This window comes from Hemitrygon akajei, unplaced genomic scaffold (genome assembly GCF_048418815.1).
Source record: "Hemitrygon akajei unplaced genomic scaffold, sHemAka1.3 Scf000092, whole genome shotgun sequence".
Taxonomy (NCBI): domain Eukaryota; kingdom Metazoa; phylum Chordata; class Chondrichthyes; order Myliobatiformes; family Dasyatidae; genus Hemitrygon; species Hemitrygon akajei.
In genome coordinates, this window is record NW_027331978.1 from 161,314 (window position 1) to 180,000 (window position 18,687).

The 18,687-nt window shown below is 45.4% G+C and overlaps 1 protein-coding gene across 1 annotated transcript; it reads right to left on the reverse strand.

The window, feature by feature from the left end:
- Positions 1–6,373: 6,373 nt before the first annotated feature.
- On the reverse strand, positions 6,374–7,531 carry LOC140722870 (N-acetyllactosaminide beta-1,3-N-acetylglucosaminyltransferase 3-like). The gene is made up of 2 exons (XM_073037507.1): positions 7,139–7,531; positions 6,374–6,931 (listed from the first exon to the last, which is right to left on the reverse strand). The coding sequence occupies exons 1-2, from the start codon at positions 7,529–7,531 to the stop codon at positions 6,374–6,376; spliced, it is 951 nt and encodes a 316-aa protein (XP_072893608.1).
- Positions 7,532–18,687: the final 11,156 nt, after the last annotated feature.

Consider the following 18,687-nt stretch of genomic DNA (forward strand, 5'->3'; position numbering starts at 1 on the left):
TACTGTCTTTACTGAAGGAGTGAAGGTAAATTCCTGTAGGGTGATACTCCCTTTATCATCTCACATCTGCACTTCCATCTGTTCACGCTGTACCCATCCATTTTACTCAGTCTACATGCTTCAGTGTGTGCGAGGACAGAGGGATCGAACAGTATCAACGACTTTCTAGATTGGTCGGTGCTAGAAAACACTAACGTTGCAACCCGGACATGTAGTCACTCAGGTACAGGGAACCACTGCACAGAAACGGGGTCTCCAGACCGTCAGGTCTGTGAAGAATTATTTACACTGCCTACTCCCATCGACCTGCACCCAGACCCTGACCATCCATGTCCCTCTAATCGCTGTACTTCTCCAAGCATCTCTTAAACATTGACATCGGAATTTTAATAACCACTTGCGTTGGCAGCACTGTCTACACTCTGACCACCCTCTGGCTGAAGGAGTTTCCCCTCATGATTCCCTTAAACATTTCACATTTCACAATTTACCCATGATCTCTAGTTGTATTCTTGCCCGGCATCAGTGGATAAATCCTGCTTGCATTTACACTCTCTATACGCCTCATAATGTTGTATACCTCTATCAATTCTCCACTCAGTGCCCTACCCGCTCGGGAATAAAGTGTTAACATATGTAATATTTCCTTCTAATTCAAAACGTCCAGTCCCGGCAATAGCCGGCAGTTGAGCAAAACAGTACACATTTTCTTTCCAAATTAGGCCTCAATAAAGTTGTAAATAGCATCAACATAACATCCCAACTCCTGTACTCAGTACTTTGCTCTATGAAGGACAAAGTGCAAAAAGCTGTTTTCACGACCCTGTCTAACTGTGGCGCAACTTTCATTGAATTATGGACCTGAATTTCCAGATTCATTTGTTCTATCGTACTCCACAGTGCCCTGTTTCTCATTGGGTCAGACCAACCCTGGCTGGTCCTCCCAAAGTGCGACATCTAACACTCGACTGCTTTAAATCCGATCCGCTTTTTTTCAGCCCATTGTTCCAGCTGCTCCAGATCCCGTTTCTGGTACCATGCTCTGGGACTCTTCCTCGCTGTCAACTACACAGGTAATGCTGCTGTCATCGGCAGTCTGCTGATCCAATTAAAGTTATCATTATCCAGATCGTTGATATAGATGACAAACAACAAACAACGATGACAGCAACGATCCGTGCGGCACTTCACTCGTCACAGGTCCCCAATCTGAGAGACAATCATTTATTATCACACTCCAGCTTCCCCAACGTAGACAATGAGGACTACACTTTAATAGTTCATCATGAAAGCCAATCATGACTGTTACAATTTAATAGTTCATTGCGAAAGCCAAGCGACTGAACCTTCTCGAGCATCCTCCCATACGGAACCTTGAGAAATTCCTGGCTGAAGTCCCTGTTAGACGATATCCACTGTCTTGCCTTCCACACCATTCCTGGTGACTACCTGGTAAAGCTCTGTGAGATTGGTTAGACATGACCTACTACGCACTGGCCCATAATGACTATCGTTAATGTTCCTGTTTGTCCAGATACTTCCCTTCATACCCCATGACCAGGGTAGTCTGAACACCGAGGACAATTCATCAGTACATAATACTGGATGAGTCCCTTCCAAGCAAAGCTATCGAGGTCATCAAGCGGTAGGCACTGATATTTATGGCCTTTTGTTTTTTTTTTAATTCTCCTGCACTTTATTATCCGACGCATTGAGAGTAGTCTGGAAAAGCAAGACGTCATAGCTTTAAATAATTAATCGATTTACTTAACAATATCAAGATATGGTACGCTCGATCGAGCACAGAACATAGAATATTACAGCACAGTACATGAGGTTCTGATAGGCTTTCAACTAATTTAAGTTCGATTTAACACATCTCCCCTGCATCTGAATCAGAATCAAAGGTTTCAAAGGTACATTTAAAGAATCAGAACCAGATTTAATATCACAGAAATACGTCGCGAAATTGTTAACTTTACAGTAGCAGTACAATGAAATACAGGATAAATAAATATAGACAAAGCAAAACTGAGATACAGGTGGCAGCGGGGATAAAAGCTGTTCCTGAATCGCTGAGCCTGAGCTTTCAGGTTTCTGTATCTCCTTCCCGACGGTAACACTGTTGATGCACCATCAATAACTCACGCTGAGACTCACTGTGTAGAGGGCACGTCCTGTTAGTGGGCAACGTTAATGATGGACGCCACTGTGACAAGAATCATCCCTTGAAACAATGATCAATGAGATGCAGAGAATCTGTATTTACCAACAAGTATTATTTATTATTTCTACTAAAAGCACATAGATTTACACACTGTCTTCCTGCGTGCACCCAACTGGAAACCCTGACACTCCATGAACAGTCAATGAAGAGAATCGGTATTATCCAGGAAAAGAGTCTACGCTGGCAAAGCATTCCATAGAAACATAGAAAACAGAAAATCTACAGCACAATACAGGGCCTTCGGCCCACAAAGTTGTGCCGAACATGTCCCTACCTTAGAAATGACTAGGCTTACATATAGCCCTCTATTTTTCTAAGCTGCATATACCTATCCAAAAGTCTCTTGAAAAGACCCAATCGTATCCGCCTCCACCACTGTTGCCGGCAGCTTATTCCACGCACTCACTACTCTCTGAGTAAAAAAAAACTTACCCCTGACATCTCCTCTGTCCCGACTCCCCAGCACCTTCAACCTGTGTCTTCTTGTGGCAACCATTTCAGCCCTGGGAAAAAGCCTCTGAATATCCACACGGTCAATGCCTCTCATCATCTTCCGATCCTCATGTTCCCGATCTCCACGTGTCCGTGTGGTCCTACTTTTCGACAATGGTTGGTCTCTGGCCGCTGGAGAGTTATCACCCCGGCATATCTGAAACTCCGGAATCTTATATTGTTCCTCATCAGTTGAACCACTGGATCCCCAAACCATTGGCTCAAGGTCACCTGAGCTACCTGGGTCACATGGTTACTGATCATTGTACAGAGCTACAACCAACATATTTTACGTGGCTCTGCCAACCCCAGCTTTGTGTATTCGTATCTTTACACCCTGACTGGTCCAAACCAGTTAAATGAGGCAACCCAGACAGAGTCTAACGAGACTACAGATTGCTTCTTTGATATGTCTGGCATTTTACACAACAAGTAGCTGCTCCCCTGAGCATGGTCTCAGGTTTATTGCTCTGATTAGATTGTCCCAGAGTCAGGAATCAGTTCGGAGTCCACGCCCTTCACATAACAAATGGCGACTTGTTTGAGAATGGGCTCAGGTTTAGCAGATCATTACCTGAAGCTTCCTGTGTCCACATTCAGTTCCTCTGATTGAATTATTCCAGTGCAAGAATCAATTCATAGTCCACAAAATGGGGGAAAACAGAGAAAGCTGGTTTGTCTGCTTCCCCTGTCCTTGATCAGACTGTAAGTTCTTCTGGCCAACAGTGTTTTATGAGCCATTCAATCTGACACGACGGTATCTTTCTCGGGTCTGCTGCCGTCTGAATGCACCAGGGTGGATGATGGAGGTTTTGCAGAGATGCCGAGCGCTGTAGGGGTCGAAGGGGTTTACAGAAATGCGGTGTGATGTAGGGTTTGGAACGGTTTTGTTACGTACCCCGTAACGGGTTAAAATAATCAGCATAAATGGAACACACCTGGAGTCTGGTATTGCTACAAACAAAACTCTATTAGTATCTACGTAATATAGTAATATAAAACCAGATAAATCAAGCAGGTTAGCAGAGTTTATGCATATATAAGTGTGTAAATATAAAACCCCAAACTTCTTCAAGCTTATGTGGTAAATGATACAGTCTTACAATGGTATAGGAATGACGTCAGTTCAGTTCGTGATATTAAGTTGAGAAAAATTGAGGAGAGAGTGAGAGAGAGAGAGAGAGAGAGAGAGAGAGAGAGAGAGAGAGAGAGAGAGAGAGAGAGAGAGAGAGAGAGAGAGAGAGAGAGGTGATTTGTTTTCCAAGTAAGCTGATTTCGTCGATCTTTCCGTTGTCTTCCGAAGTCCTGTTAAAGTTTTGTGATCTCACAAAAGAGTACCGCCTTCATGCAGTAAAGCTATCAAAGGTTCAACACACCGATAACATTCCACCGGTCACCCCTTTCCCACACTGCGGATCAAAACCCCCCCTTTCGTGGGCTCTGAAAGTTCATCCAGTGTCTATTTCTTCTGCATTTCTGTCCGTGTCTTCCGTGTGCCTGTGTGTCTGTCTGAAAAGCCAGCTGACCTTGTATATATCCCAAACATGTTGAACGCCAGCTGTCCATTATATAGCCCCGCCCTTCCGTAACCATGGAGACTCATGAGCTGCTCTGTGCTCTCTCTCTCTGAATCGGTGTACACCAACTCTCTCTCTTTTTAAAGGCACAGTCCATATTGAATACACCTTAGCATCTCGTCACAGTTTTTACAGATAGCGAGGGCTGTCAGCACACTTCTCCACCAATGTGGAAATGCAGTTTACTTGTAGTACCAAACTGGCATTTCTGTCTGTAACAAAATGAAACCCGTCTTGTGTCGGAGTGTTTTGCTAATAATGTTCGTGCAACATTATGCTGAGTGATCCTGAGTACCTGACTGCAGACCGCAGTCCCTACACTATAATGGCAGAATATGGCATTAAAGGCAAAACTTTTGACAGTGCGGAGGATCAGAGGGATCTTGGGGTCCGAGTCCCCAGAACACACAAAGCTGCTACACAGGTTGACTCTGTGGTTAAGATGGCATATAGTGCATTGGCCTTCACCAATTGTGGGATTGAGTTTAAGAGCTGAGAGGTAATGTTGCAGCTATATAGGACACTGGTCGGATCCCACTTGGAGTACTGTGCTCAGTTATAGTTGCCTCACTACAGGAAGGACATGGAAACCATAGAAAGGGTGCAGAGGAGATTTACAAGGATGTTGTCTGAATTCGGGAGCATGCCTTATGAGAATAGGTTGAGTGACCTCGGCCTTCTTCTCCTTGGAGCGATGGAGGATGAGAGGTCTCCTGATAGAGGTGAACAAGATAATGAGAGGCATTGATCGTGTGGACAGTCAGAGGCTTTCCCCAGGGCTGAAATGGCTAGCACGAGATGGCATAGTTTAAGGTGCTTGGAAGTAGGTACAGAGGAGATGTCAGGGGTAAGTTTTTTTTTTACACAGAGACAGGTGAGTTTGTGGAATGTGCTGCTGGCGGAGGTGGTGGAGGCGGAAACGATACGGTCTGTTAAGATACTCCTGGATGGATACATGGAGCTTAGAAAAAGACGGCTATGGGTAAAGCCTAGGTAGGTCTAAGGTAGGGACATGTTCGGCACAGCTCTGTGGGCCGAGAGGCCCATATTGTGCTGTAGGTTTTCTATGTTTCAACTCAGAAGACGGCCACTGGGATTGTCCAACCTTCCTTTAATTTGCTCTTACTAATCAATCCCAAATGCCGATTGGCCACTAGTTGATTGGTCACCGATTGCTCTATTGCACTGCCGTGAGCTGCCCCTCGGACAATGAGCCTTGTTGAAGTCCCCTCCTCTCCAGATTTCCGATGTCCAGGTTGGCCACTAGTCAAAGCTACCGGACTTACCTCTCAGTGATGACCGTGTCAATAGCAGCAACATGACACTGGCAACCGAGTACATTATCTTAGACAAGACACCTGCCAAATCTAATGCCACTCCCCTTCGCACTACATATGGACTGCTGCCTATGTGTGCATATTGATCTGTTGTCCCCACATGTTCATTGATCTCTTTCCCTCTCTGCAATGTGAATACTCCAGTTAAAGCCATCTCCTGCGTGTGTGCTTCTATTTGATATGTAGTTACACAGACACACTGCAGGTTGACATTTGAGTACAGAAGTGATGACCATAAGTTTCTCTATTCCTCCAACCCTTAGACAATTCTAGATCTAGATTCTTTGTTGTCCTCACAGTTCCAGTCCAAGAAATACATTTGTCTCTTTCATATTTTGCAAGGGACAAGTAAGAAACGGCAAGAAGAAAATACACAGATATAACTGTTAGTAAAAATTTTATTGGTGGCTTATTATACAAATGCGCCAAGTAAAGATGCTGTACCTATCTGCACGCAATGCAACAAGGACTGCTCACTTGGAATAACTTTACAATTGACTTAAATTGTGATGCTCCTGTCAATATTGTAATGTCATTATGGGTGCAGTAAGAATTAGGCTGAGTGATGACACCTGACAGCTTTTCAAACATTTGTGGAATGTAGAAAGGCACCAACTCTATGAATTAATGTATCCTCCAATATAATTTAGGAATTAACCATCTTACATTGCATAAACAACTGATTAACACATGTGCACAAACTGCATTACATTCCAACAGTTGCTACATTCTCTCATGACTCATGCGGTCCTTTTCGTGGATGCAGACTTCTGGGAAGCATGAGCACAATTCAGATTAGCATCATGCACCGCATCCCACATCAATAGCAGTTCGAAAGGCCGAAAACGGTGCACTAGCAGCAACTCACGGTAATAGCAAGGATTGAAAGAGTCATCTTGGGTTGAAGGAACCCTGATTCCAGCTGTCCTGAATCCGCTATGGGAATGTGGGGCTAGTCCAGCCTTGGCCAGACACATCCCCAAAAATACATCATCAATGGGGTATAGTTCAAGGTCTTGGGCTATGTGGTAAATGATGTGAGCTGTATACACAGACATAAGTATGCCCGCTCCACTAACATATGGTGGGTACGACTTGATGGTGGTCACTATTTCTGGCACATAATACTTGCTCGACTTCTGGCGATTGGGCCCAAACCCATAAACGAGATGGCCCACAAATAGGTGTTGGTGAACCTTCATGCCTAGCAAGTAATCAACCATGTTATCGGTGTTGGCAAAGACATCATCATCTCCATTGAAGATGAATTTAGCACTGGGGCAAAATTCACTGATCCACTGCAGCAACTTGTATTGTTTGAGGGTGAGGTTGAAAAAGGTATCCAAGAAATCCCATTGTAGGACATCTCTGTGTTCTATGTTTTCCATGGCTAACAGCTGATTCAATTTCCTACTTTCTTTTTGGTCAGGAGAGACACCAGAGATAAAGACTCTCTTAATTTGGACCCCATTGAATTCACGTTCTCTGCCCCAGGTCTTCCTTACCATTTCCCGCCGATCCTGGTTGAAAGGGTCAGATTTGATCACCAGGAGCAGGAAGACATTCTGAGATCCTTCTCGACCACCACATTTGTCTGGGACGTTTTGAATCATGTTAAATTCTCGACAGTGTTTATACATCAAGAAGTTTTTTATGTGCTCTTTCTCTTGATGAAATGAGGACAGGTGCAGCAATGTCCTGTTCGCGTGGCACTTTGGCTTGAGCACTGATTCAGTTGCATCAGCAGTAACAACCTTGGGCAGGTCTTTGCGATGAACAGTTTCTGCAACATCATCAGTCTCTCGACGTTGGTCATTATCCCAGAACATGAAGAACAATCCCAGAGTAATCAAAACACCCAGCACTACTTTCTCATTGAATCGCCGACGTCCTCCCATCTTTCACCTGAAATAGAGAAAACAATATGGATTAATTCAAAGAAAACTTTACATTTACATGATGCTTGAGAAGAATGGGAAGTTTAAACTGTAATGAGTTTCACTAATGCTTTGTAATATTGACCTCAAAATGGTGATAAGGTAAGGAATAGGCAGGGCCCTACATACTGTTGAAAGTTTAATTAACCTGAAGCATTCCATCCCAGCAGAAAAAGAAATCTACCTATAGGATACCATCTCTGTCATTAAACTGAAAATCGCATAGTTTTTTTTCTGGGCCTTAAAGGTATATGATTCCAAAGGGTTTATTCCACCTCGCTTCACAGGTCTCATCACTCCTCCCGGGGCTTAAACTGAACTGAGACAAAGAGCAATATAGCACAATGCAGACATTTTGGCCCATGATGTTGCACCGAACTTTTAATCTGCTCCAAGATCAATTGATCCCTACTCTCTCAAATAGCTGTCCATTTTTCTTTCATCCATGTGTCTATCTAAAAGCCTCTTAAATCTCACTGATGCATCTACCCTTATCACTACCCAGGCTGTGCATTCCATACAGCCACCATTTTCTTTTTAAAAAAAAATACTACTTCTGACAAACCCCTATACTTTTCTCTAATCACCTTAACATTATGCCCCCTCATATTAGTCATTTCTACCCTGGGAAAATGTTGTTGGCTCTCCATTCTTCCTAAGCCTCTTACCAGCTTATACGCCTCTATCAAATCACCTCGCCCACCTCCCCACCCCCAACTTTGCTCTAAAGAGGAAGGTCCCAGCTCGCTCACCATTCAGGTTGAGTTCACAGGTTACTGATACTATGGAAGATGATGTGTTATTGACCATTGATTAGTAACTGAATGTATGGCAGTGCAGGGAAGGTAACGTGTTAGCATAGCTACTGAAAACATCTGATTTTCATGGCATTTCAACCTGGTCTATGTATGCCTACAATAGGAGAAACAAAGTGAAGTATACTCAAGGACCTTGGCTTTTTGCTTCTATTTTAACCAGAGAATTGTTTTCAAAGTTAAATTAGCAGTGGCCCACCCACCCTGCCATCCATTGGTCAAGCCACTTTATGAAAGGCTGCAACTAAGGCATAACTAGTTCCAAAGGCAAGGCTAATTCCACTCAGATATTCAGTAGTAAGCAATTGTGACAAGACAGCGAAGCCATCGCAAGCCCACATCTATTGAAGGAAAATGGCACCAGCATCACCGATGGCAGGAATTTACGCTTCATGAAGAGCAGTGAACCTTGGACTCCAGGAGCCCAGAGAAAGCACAGATAACTGATAGCAGAACAGGGCAGATAGTTAGCATGATCAACAATGTGTGTGAGTAAAACCTTGGATGCCAGGAGCCCTGAAAAGACGCCAGTGACTGATAGCAGAACGATGTGTACAAGTAAAACTATTTGCACTGGGATGCAACTTGTGTCACTTTAGAATTATGGAATCCTAGAGTAATGCGATCTAAACAGGTCCTTCGGCCCAACTGGTCCATACCAACCACAGCATCCTCCCTGCTAGTCCCAGTTGTCTAGTTTGGCCCATAACTCTCCAAGTCTCTCCCTTCCATGTACCCGTCCGAATGCCTGTTAAATGTTGCAGTTGAACCCACTTCAACCACTTCCACTGGTAGCTACTTCCGGGTACTCACTGTCCTCCGTGTGCAGAAGTTATCACCAAGGTCTGTTTTCAATTTTTCCCCTCTTCTCTTCTATTTGTGACCTCTCATGTTGGACTCTCCAACTTTCCAATAATGATAATCCACCTTATCAATACCCCTTATGATTTTAAACTTCTGAGGTCACCTCTCATTCTCCAAGGAATAAAGGTCCAGCATGGCCAGCCTCTCTGTAACTCACGCCCTCTAGTCCAAAAAACATCCTCGTAAATCCCGTCTGCACCCTCTCCAACTTGGCGGCGTCTTTCCTATAACAGGGTAACCAAAATTGAAGATAATATTTCAAAAGTGGTCTCAACAAAAACTTATGTAACTGCAAATAATGCCCCGCCCTTAAACTCTACACCATAACTGATGAAGGCTAGCATGCTAAACGCTATTTTTCACCATCTTGCTTTTCAGTGAACTATGCATTTGTTCGTGCCTTGCCATTCACTGTACAAATCCTACTCCATTTGAATGTCTGTCATCCCACATATCACCATATAACAATTACAGCACGGAAACAGGCCATCTCAGCCCTTCTACTCCGTGTCGAATGCTTGCTCTCACCTAGTCCCACGGGCCCGCACTCAGCCCACAACCCTCCATTCCTTTCCTGCCCATATACCTATCCAATTTTACTTTAAATGATAAAGTTGTACCTGTCTCTACTACTTCTACTGGAACCTTGTTCCACACAGCTACAACTCTCCGAGTAAAGAAGTTCCCCCTCCTGTTACCATTAAGCTTTTACCCCCTAACTCTAAACTCATGTCCTTTACCTTGAATCTCCCATACTCTCAATGGAAAAAGCCTATCCACGTCAACCCTATCTATCCCCCTCGTAATTTTAAATACCTCAATTAAGTCCCCACTCAAGCTTCTAAGCTCCAAAGAATAAAGATCTAACTTGTTCAACTTTTCTCTGTAACTTAGGAGCTGAAACCCAGGGAACATTCTAATAAATCTCATCTGTACCCTCTCTATTTTGTTGACAACTTCCCTAAAATTCGGTGACCAGAAAAGTACACGGTATTCCAAATTTGGCCTCAACAATATCTTGTACAATTTAAACATTACATCCCAATTCCTATACTCAATGCTCTGATTTATAAAGGCCAGCAAACCAAAAGCTTTGTTCACCACCATATCCACGAGATTCCACCGTCAGAGAACTATGCGCCATTATTCCTAGATCACACTGTTCTACTGCATTCTTCAATGCCCTACCATTTACCATGTATGTTCTATTTTGATTAGTCCTACCAAAAAGTAGCACCTCACACTTATCAGCATTAAACTCCATCTGCCATCGTTCAGCCCACTCTTCTAACTGGCCTAAATCTCTCTGTAAGCTTTGAAGATCTACTTCATTACTTCATTATCCACAACGCCACCTACCTTCGTATCATCTGCATGCTTACTAATCCAATTTACCACCCCATCATCCAGATCATTGATGCATATGACAAGCAATATTGGACCAAGTACAGATCCCTGAGGCACACCACTAGTCACCGGCCTCCACCCTGACAGTTATCCACCACTACACTCTGGCATCTCCCATCTAGCCAATGTTGAATCCATTTTACTATTCAATATTAATACCTGACGATTGAACCTTCCTAACTAACCTTCCGTGTGGAACCTTGTCAAAGGCCTCACTGAAGTCCATATAGACAACATCCACTGCTTTACCCTCGTCAACATTCCCTTTAACCTCTTCAAAAAATTGAATGTTCTGTCAAACATGAGCTTCCAGGCACAAGTCCATGCTGACTGCTCCTAATCAGACCCTGTCTATCCACATAATTATATATACCATATCTAAGATTACTTTCCATTAATTTACCCACCACTGACGTTACAATTACAGGCCTATAATTTCTAGGTTTACTCTTAGAACCTTTTTTCAACAATGGAACCACATGAGATATACGCCAATCCTCCGGCACCACCACCTATTCTAATGATATTTGAAATATTTCTGTCAGAGCCCCTGCTATTTCTACACTAACTTCCCTTAAGGTCCTAACGAATAACCTGTCAGTTCCCGGAGACTTATCTACTTGTATAACCCTTAATAGAGCCAGTACTTCCTCTTCTTTAAACAGCTCAGGTATTTGTAAAGTAAAGGTGATAGCGGAGTAACACACCGACGGGAGTAACGTGAATAGACCCGTTAGTCAGGAAAGTCATCTGATTGATAAGGTTATTTATTTCCAATAAGTCAACACGAATCTGATGGTGAAATATGTTGTACTCTTTTGGACGTGGTTATGTCCAGTTTGTAATCTCCACATAGTTGTTGTCCTTCATTGTAATGGCCCAATTGTGGACAAATATTTAAGATTGCAGTGTGGAGTTAAATCTGGCGAAAGGGAATGTCCTGTGTTCAAAAGAAAAGATTATTCCAAAATCATAACTTTTCACCAGAGTTCACATGTCCCATCCTGCTACTGTGTCTTTCCTATAAGCCCACAGCGATTTCCGCCCTCAGCTGTCACTGAAGTTTATAGTCTGACAGTAAATTGGTCCCAAAGTAAAAAATAATTTCATGCGATGACATCACACGATCTGAACCAGGATGCAGGTCGCGGTTGCTTCCTGGAGCAGATCGATTTGTCGTGAGATACTGTATGTAATCATTGTCACCGTCTACTGAGGTACAAAATTAAGCCTGGATCGAACAGCACATCAGAACCATTGGCTCGAAGGAGTTTTTGTGTCGTTTAGTTCCTGCGCTGTGGAGCAGGGTCTGGAGTTACGTGCTGATGAGTGTGAGTGCAGGCTTATGTGTGTGTTGTCAACTGAACATTACTCTGATTGTGTTCACTTACTGTTTGGTCCCACGGAATTCCGGTGCTCGGATTCGCTGCTAACAGAATCAGGAGCTCAGCACAGAGTAAACACAGAGACTGTACTGGGTGGGCGACGTTATGATGAGTTAATACGTCCATTTGTGACGGCAGGTTTTCTAGTGTTTCTTCTTATGGTCCGGGCCCCCCATTCCGGGTCTTGATCTGGACCGCGGACTCCGGACTCCGGGTCTTGTAGCCGTCCTTCCTTTCACCCTTTGAGTCAATAAGTCACACCTGTGGATCATTGTGGCTTGTTTGGACTCAAGGAGGTGCACCTGATGCCGATCGGCTGGTTGGTGGATAGAAGGGGCTGTGAGACTGAGTCTAGTTGGGGTGCGATACAGAGAGAGATGATGAGAATTAATCTAAGGGAACTGCAGGTGCAGGAATTCACATTAAAGTGTTGCTGGGCATGGGTGAGAGAACATAGGTCAGGGTAATTTTAGCTTAAGGGGTACAGGGTTTTTTTATAGGATATGATGGATAAACAGAAATAGGGTACTAGGATGGGGAGGATAAAGTGTAGGTTAGGGTATGTGTATGTGTGCGATTGGGTGAAGGGATTTAGAATGCGAGTCCATCGCATACTCCGGAACAGAAGGAGGCGGCAATGCACCATTAAGTTGGGTGCCAACCCGCGTAAAAGAAGACAGAGAGAGAGAGCGAGAGGGAGAGTTTAGATGGGGGTCGTCCTGCTCTGAACCTGTTTTGTCCTGCTTCCCTGGTAGGCGCTGGTCCCGCGGTTCCGTCCGGTTTGCCCAGCTGGCGCTGTCGCGCTGTCCGACTGCCAATCCCGTATTGACCTCCTCGTCCTGTGTTGCGCTGGTCGCCCTGTTTTCCCTGTGCAGACCCGTGCGCCATGTTTGTCCTGCTGGTGCTGTTCGGCCGATCTTCGTTCCTGTTCGCCTTGTCTTGGAGTACCCACCGCTAATCAACTAGTTCTGTGAGTCAGTCTCGGAGTCATCCTGGACTTAGTCCCCTTCCTATCCCTTGCTTCCGTCGGGTAGGTCAGGCCAGATTGCCGTTACCTGGCGGAGGGCTCTGCCCCTTTTCCTACCCCTCCCACCCCTCGTCGGGGTCAGGCCGGATTGCCGTTACCTGGCGGAGGGCTCTGCCCCTTTTCCTACCCCTCCCGCCCCTCGTCGGGGTCAGGCCGGATTGCCGTTACCTGGCGGAGGGCTCTGCCCCTTTTCCTACCCCTCCCACCCCTCGTCGGGGTCAGGCCGGATTGCCGTTACCTGGCGGAGGACTCTGCCTGTTTCCTACCCCTCGCTCCCGACGGGTGGTACCCCGCACCTGCCCAGTTTTACCGCGTCTTGCCCAGGCCTCTGTGTTCACGCCTGGGAGGCGGAAGGGCCAAGGAGTCATGCGGCCCGTCCGAAGGTCTCTGCTCCTTTCCTACCCCTCGCCTCCGTCAGGTAAGTCAGGCCAGATTGCCGTTACCTGGCGGAGGACCCTGCCTTGCCATGAACTCCAAGACCCTGCTTTGCCTGAACTATCTCTGAACCCCAGGAGCACCTTTGAATGCCACGTTCCTCCCGCCATGGTCACTCCACCTTGTTCTATCCTTTAGTTGTCCCTGTCCTGCCCCTAGTACTTCAGTGCCTGCGTCCTGCATTTGGGTCCATTCCATGTCCCCTTATGACATTTCTACCATTTCAATACTGATTTTAACATTGTGTGGTTTTGCGGATCCCACTGATTTTTTTTTTTGCAGGAGTGAGTGTGCTATTTTAGCAAAGACAACAAGTATGTGTCAGTGATATTGAAAATTAAACTTTATGAGTTAAATCTCATTGTTGATAACAAATATCGATGTGCACTGTGTTATGCTCCTCCGGTACCTATTAATACGGCCTCTGATTGTATGTCCGTGGTCTTCTACTGCCGTTGCCCATTCAGTCCAATGTTCGACATGTTTCGCGTCCAGTGATACCTCTCTGCACAGTGCAGTAGTTCGTGATTATTTGAGTTACTGTCGTCTTCCTGGCAGATTGAATCAGTCCGCCTTTACCCACCGATCTCTCTCATTACCAAGACGATTTTTATCTCTCAGAATTGCCGCTACCTGATTTTAATCACAGCATAATTCTCCATAAACTGAGACTGTTAAACTTGACAATCCCAGGAGTTCAGCAGTTCCTGCGATATTCAAACTGCACCCTCTGGCACCGACAAACATTCCACTCTCAAAATCACTGAGATCACATTTCATCTCCATGGTGATGTTTGTTTGGAGTCAGAACGTACCCTGTGCTAAGGAACAGGTCACGGAGTGACCCGCTGGTAACGCTGTGGGTTTAGTTAATAATTACCACCAGGAGCTGACTGAACATTAACCAGCGTGTGTTCATTACTTACAGAACCCGTAACACAGCCTTACTGGGACAGGGTGGTAACAGAACCTGGAGCCGCGGTACACGGTAAGAAGCTCTATATACTGAAATATAAACATCACAAAGGCAGTCAGACACTTTTATGAACACGAATGGAATTGATAACGTTGATCGACATTAGAACTGTAGCGAATCGCTTTTAAGTGAATTAATAATTCCCTTCATCGAATTGAACGCATCGACTTCCTGTGCAGGTCCCGCGGGGAACCGGGGCAGCTGATAGTGCTATTGGAATCGCCGCACTTTCAACCCAGCTCCGAATCATCAGCAAAGGCTCGGGAGGTGCGAGCTTCCCGCATCTCGGAACTGTCCCCGGGCTACTGCTTGCAGTAACAGGAAGCCGATCAGCCCACACTCGGGGCTTTACCGATCCCCGACCGAGGGAACTGAGGATTCGCTTTGTTTATTCCTTCACTGGCGGGATTGATACTATCTGTCCATCCTAGACGGCATTTCGGTTGGTGGTCAGAAGTATGGAACCACCCACATTGGAGATTACAGCCGGGGCGGGGGGTGGTCGTGGGGGAAGGCGGTGTAAGGAGTTGATGGCTCCATTATATAGTTGGTTGGTGAGACCTGTTGTGGATCACCGCCTGCAGTGTTGTTTCCTTTCTGTCAGATAAGAGTGGGTAGGTGGGAAACCAGAGGAAGGTTTACCAGACAGATATCTGCCCCTGCAAGTTTTTCTATGAGGAATCTGTTGTGATCTTGACAACAGGGGAGACCTGCTTATATACAGTACAGTTTTTTTAAAAAAATAACAATGCACTGGATTGTATCCGCGGATATTTAATTTAATTGGCATCCCGTATTCACTGTGCCCAATGCAGATCTGACTGTGATCTCGGCTCATCACTCCTGCATCTCACCTGTAAAATCTCACTCATTTGTGTATCACTACACTGCAGGATTGCAATATTAACTGAAAGACTCTCCTTCTGCTGAATATTGAGGACGATCATTCCCATGACACACGAGACCCAGAGAGGGAGAGAGAAAAACATCTCGGCTGTCTTCAGCTGGCGGTGCTTGGTTTCAGACCCTCACACAACAGGAACTATCAAACTGTCAACTGTCAAACTCCGCGGCATACTTTATGTCTCATCGAAGTTCCCCCTCATTTTACCAAATTTCCGCGGATACAATCAAGTGCACTGTTATAAAAAAATGTATACAAGCAGGTATACATTCCATCACCAACTACTGCTCTATACATGCTGGAATCTTTCCCGTCATACCCTGGGCTCGTAGCTTGTAACTCTTACCTCACCAGGTGCTGCATTCAACTAAACCTCTGGTAGTTCTAACTAACAAAAACAAAAAAAACGATTCCTGGAAGACTCACAATGATGTCAAATGTTACAAGGAAACTTTACTGATGTACTGTACATCATTGAGGTGGGTACACACGGGCTGGAGAGAGGTTGCACAAGATGTGAGTGAATGAGGAGATGGAACCATATGGGTGAGGGATCAAGGACAGTCACTGGTGGTCATTCAGCAATACACGGGCACTGAACAAAACGTTATAAAAAGATTCTAAAATGACAAGCCTAGATCAAACAACAATAACTTTGGCTTAGGCACATTGCCCCACCCCAAACCTTATCAAAGCGCCACAGAAAGTATCCCATCCGGATACATAACGCCTTCATAAGGCTACCGCTCTACCCTTGACTGCAAGGAACTGCAGAAAACTGTGGGCACAGCTGAGGACATGACAGAAACCAGACTCCCCTCCCTGGACTGTGACTGCACTTCCCATTGCATCAGTAAAGCAGGCAGCATCAAAGATCCTCATAACCCTCGCTATTCTCTCTTCTCAGCCGGGTCGGAGATTTAAAATAACATTGAAAACACAGAGCACCAGGCTCCAGGAAACCTTCCAGGCTGCTGTTGTAAGCACATTGAATGTTCCCCACGTGATAAGTTGGACTCTTGATCTCCCAGTCTAACTCGATATACACTGCACTCTATCTGTAACCATAAGGATTTGTAACAATATATTATCACCTCAATGTGCTGTTGTAATGTGCTGTACAAGTTTGAGAAACCCAGATCACAGGAAAAGGCTTATTTCTTGCATTTATTGGGGTTATAAAACCGGAATTATTGGCTGCGCTTCAGCAAGTCGGAACAGTGGCATGGATTCAACAAAGATAAACACAACGATGGCCACCCAAAACGAGAGGCCGTGAGAGATCTGGATCTCACTGCCTTGTCTGAATGGGCGAAAGATGGATCTACTCAGACAGATGGAGCAGTGTCCCGAAGGGGCGATTACTCGGTTTAACTTCTATGTCTGGAAGAACACAACAGGTGGAAGGGCCGCTTCCCGCGCCCTGGAATGATGTAAAACAATTGTAGACACTGGCTATCGATCCAGGTGAAGTTTGGACCCGATGTGGGGCCGGGTGATGAAGGTAAAGCTCCCGGGATAAACCTCAATGAATGAGTACAGCCTCGATATCACCACCCTATCACGGTCCTAGGACCAGGGCAAGAGGGGCCGAGCGGTGGATCATCTCAGTCGGTACGTTGTGACCGACCCCGGCAGGTTCTGTCCAGCAAGCGCAGGGAGGCCACCAGATCGGGGAAGTTAACCTGGTGCATTACCTTACATCAGACGTCCACACTCGGGACTCACCGATGAGAACTTGTTTTCACGCCCGGACGGTGAACCCTCCCCCGGATTCCCGACTCTGGGGGTGATGGTCGTCTCCCAATCCGGATCCTACAGACGATCCGCCGCCGCCGCCGACCCGCTTCAACACAGAACTGAAGGAAGGCAGGACTGTAATTCATGTCATCAGAGCTGGGGGCGGAGCCTCGGAAACAAGGCAGATCTGCGGTAAAATGGGAGCGGGGAAAAGGTTCACGTGACTTACACATGCATGTACGTCCATGAAATGTTGCAAGGTTTTGAAATTTCCGCCATCAGCTGAGATTCAATCAATAAAGCTTTCTTAAAAATATGCGAATATATCACAGATCTTGTAGCTATGTTTAGATTGTGACGAGATCCGAAAGATTATTGTAAAGTGGACTGTTCCTTTAAAAGAGAGAGGGGGGAGCGAACAGCTTGTGTGCTAAATCAGCAGCAGGGAGACAGAAAGTCTGTGAGTTGCCTTGGAAACTGAAAGGCGGAACTATGTGATGGACAGCTCGTGTTCAGTACTTGGAGATATATACAAGGTCAGTTGACTTTTTAATCAGACACACACCAGAGACACACAAGACACACCACAGGAGACACACACCAGAGACACACAAGACACACCACAGGAGACACACGACCCCTGAGGCAAGGAGGACACTGGTGAGCTTTGTGTGCCCACGACAAGGGTGGGGTTTTTGCTCGCAGTGTGGACAGAGGGGTGACGGGTCGGGAGCTATCAGTGTGTTTAACCCTGGTCTGGGGTTGATAAATTCACCACAGAAGACGGCAACCCTTTCTTGCGGTCACAGTCGGTGACTGTAAGCTTCGGGAGCAGGAGGAGGACGTGAGGATCGACATCGGCATTGGAAGACAAACCAACACCCTAACTCTCTCTCTCCAACTCTACTCAAACCAAATTCCTGAAATGAACTGATTACTTACCATCCCACCGTGAGACTGTATCACCCAATCACCTGAGCTGGGGAAGTTTATTTACTCACCTGTATATGTGCATAAGCTCTGTTAACATGTTTAATTTATCTCGTTTTATATTCCTTTATTCACGTACTTACTAATAAAATAGAGTTTATAACGGCAGACTCAGACTCCGTGTAGGCCCATTTCTGCTGGCTCTTTAACCCGTTACGGGGTACGTAACAGGCGTCCAAACCCAAAGGCAGTATTCCAAGTTTGGGCTCACCGACCTCGTCAATACCTGCTGCCTCCCGTCTGAGGTGTCTGACTTTGTCTGACTCGGTGGAAAAGGAATGCCGTCTTTTTCAGCCGGATGGACTTGGTTCAGTGAATAAAGGGTTAACCTAGGTGCCGGTGGAAATTGAGGATTCTCAGTTATTTGTGTTGGACGGTGTTCTAAAAGTTGGTGATGAGTTGAAAGTTGGTGATGCGAATTTTATTGGAAATATGGAGAATGGCTGTTTCTGGATTTTTGAATAAAGAACTTGGGAGGTTTGGACTGGTTTCGCGACCTTTGACCCTGCTTGCAGGACAATGGCCTGTAAACTATGTGAATCTCTGTTGAATTTTGTTTTCGCAATAGGAAGTA

Excerpts from the sequence above, each read along its gene's own strand:
- LOC140722870 (XM_073037507.1), bottom strand. The coding sequence starts at position 7,531 with ATGGGAGGACGTCGGCGATTCAATGAGAAAGTAGTGCTGGGTGTTTTG. Across the intron at positions 6,932-7,138 it reads ACCAGGATCGGCGGGAAATG|TGGATCAGTGAATTTTGCCC; the intron begins GTAAGGAAGACC and ends AAGTTGCTGCAG.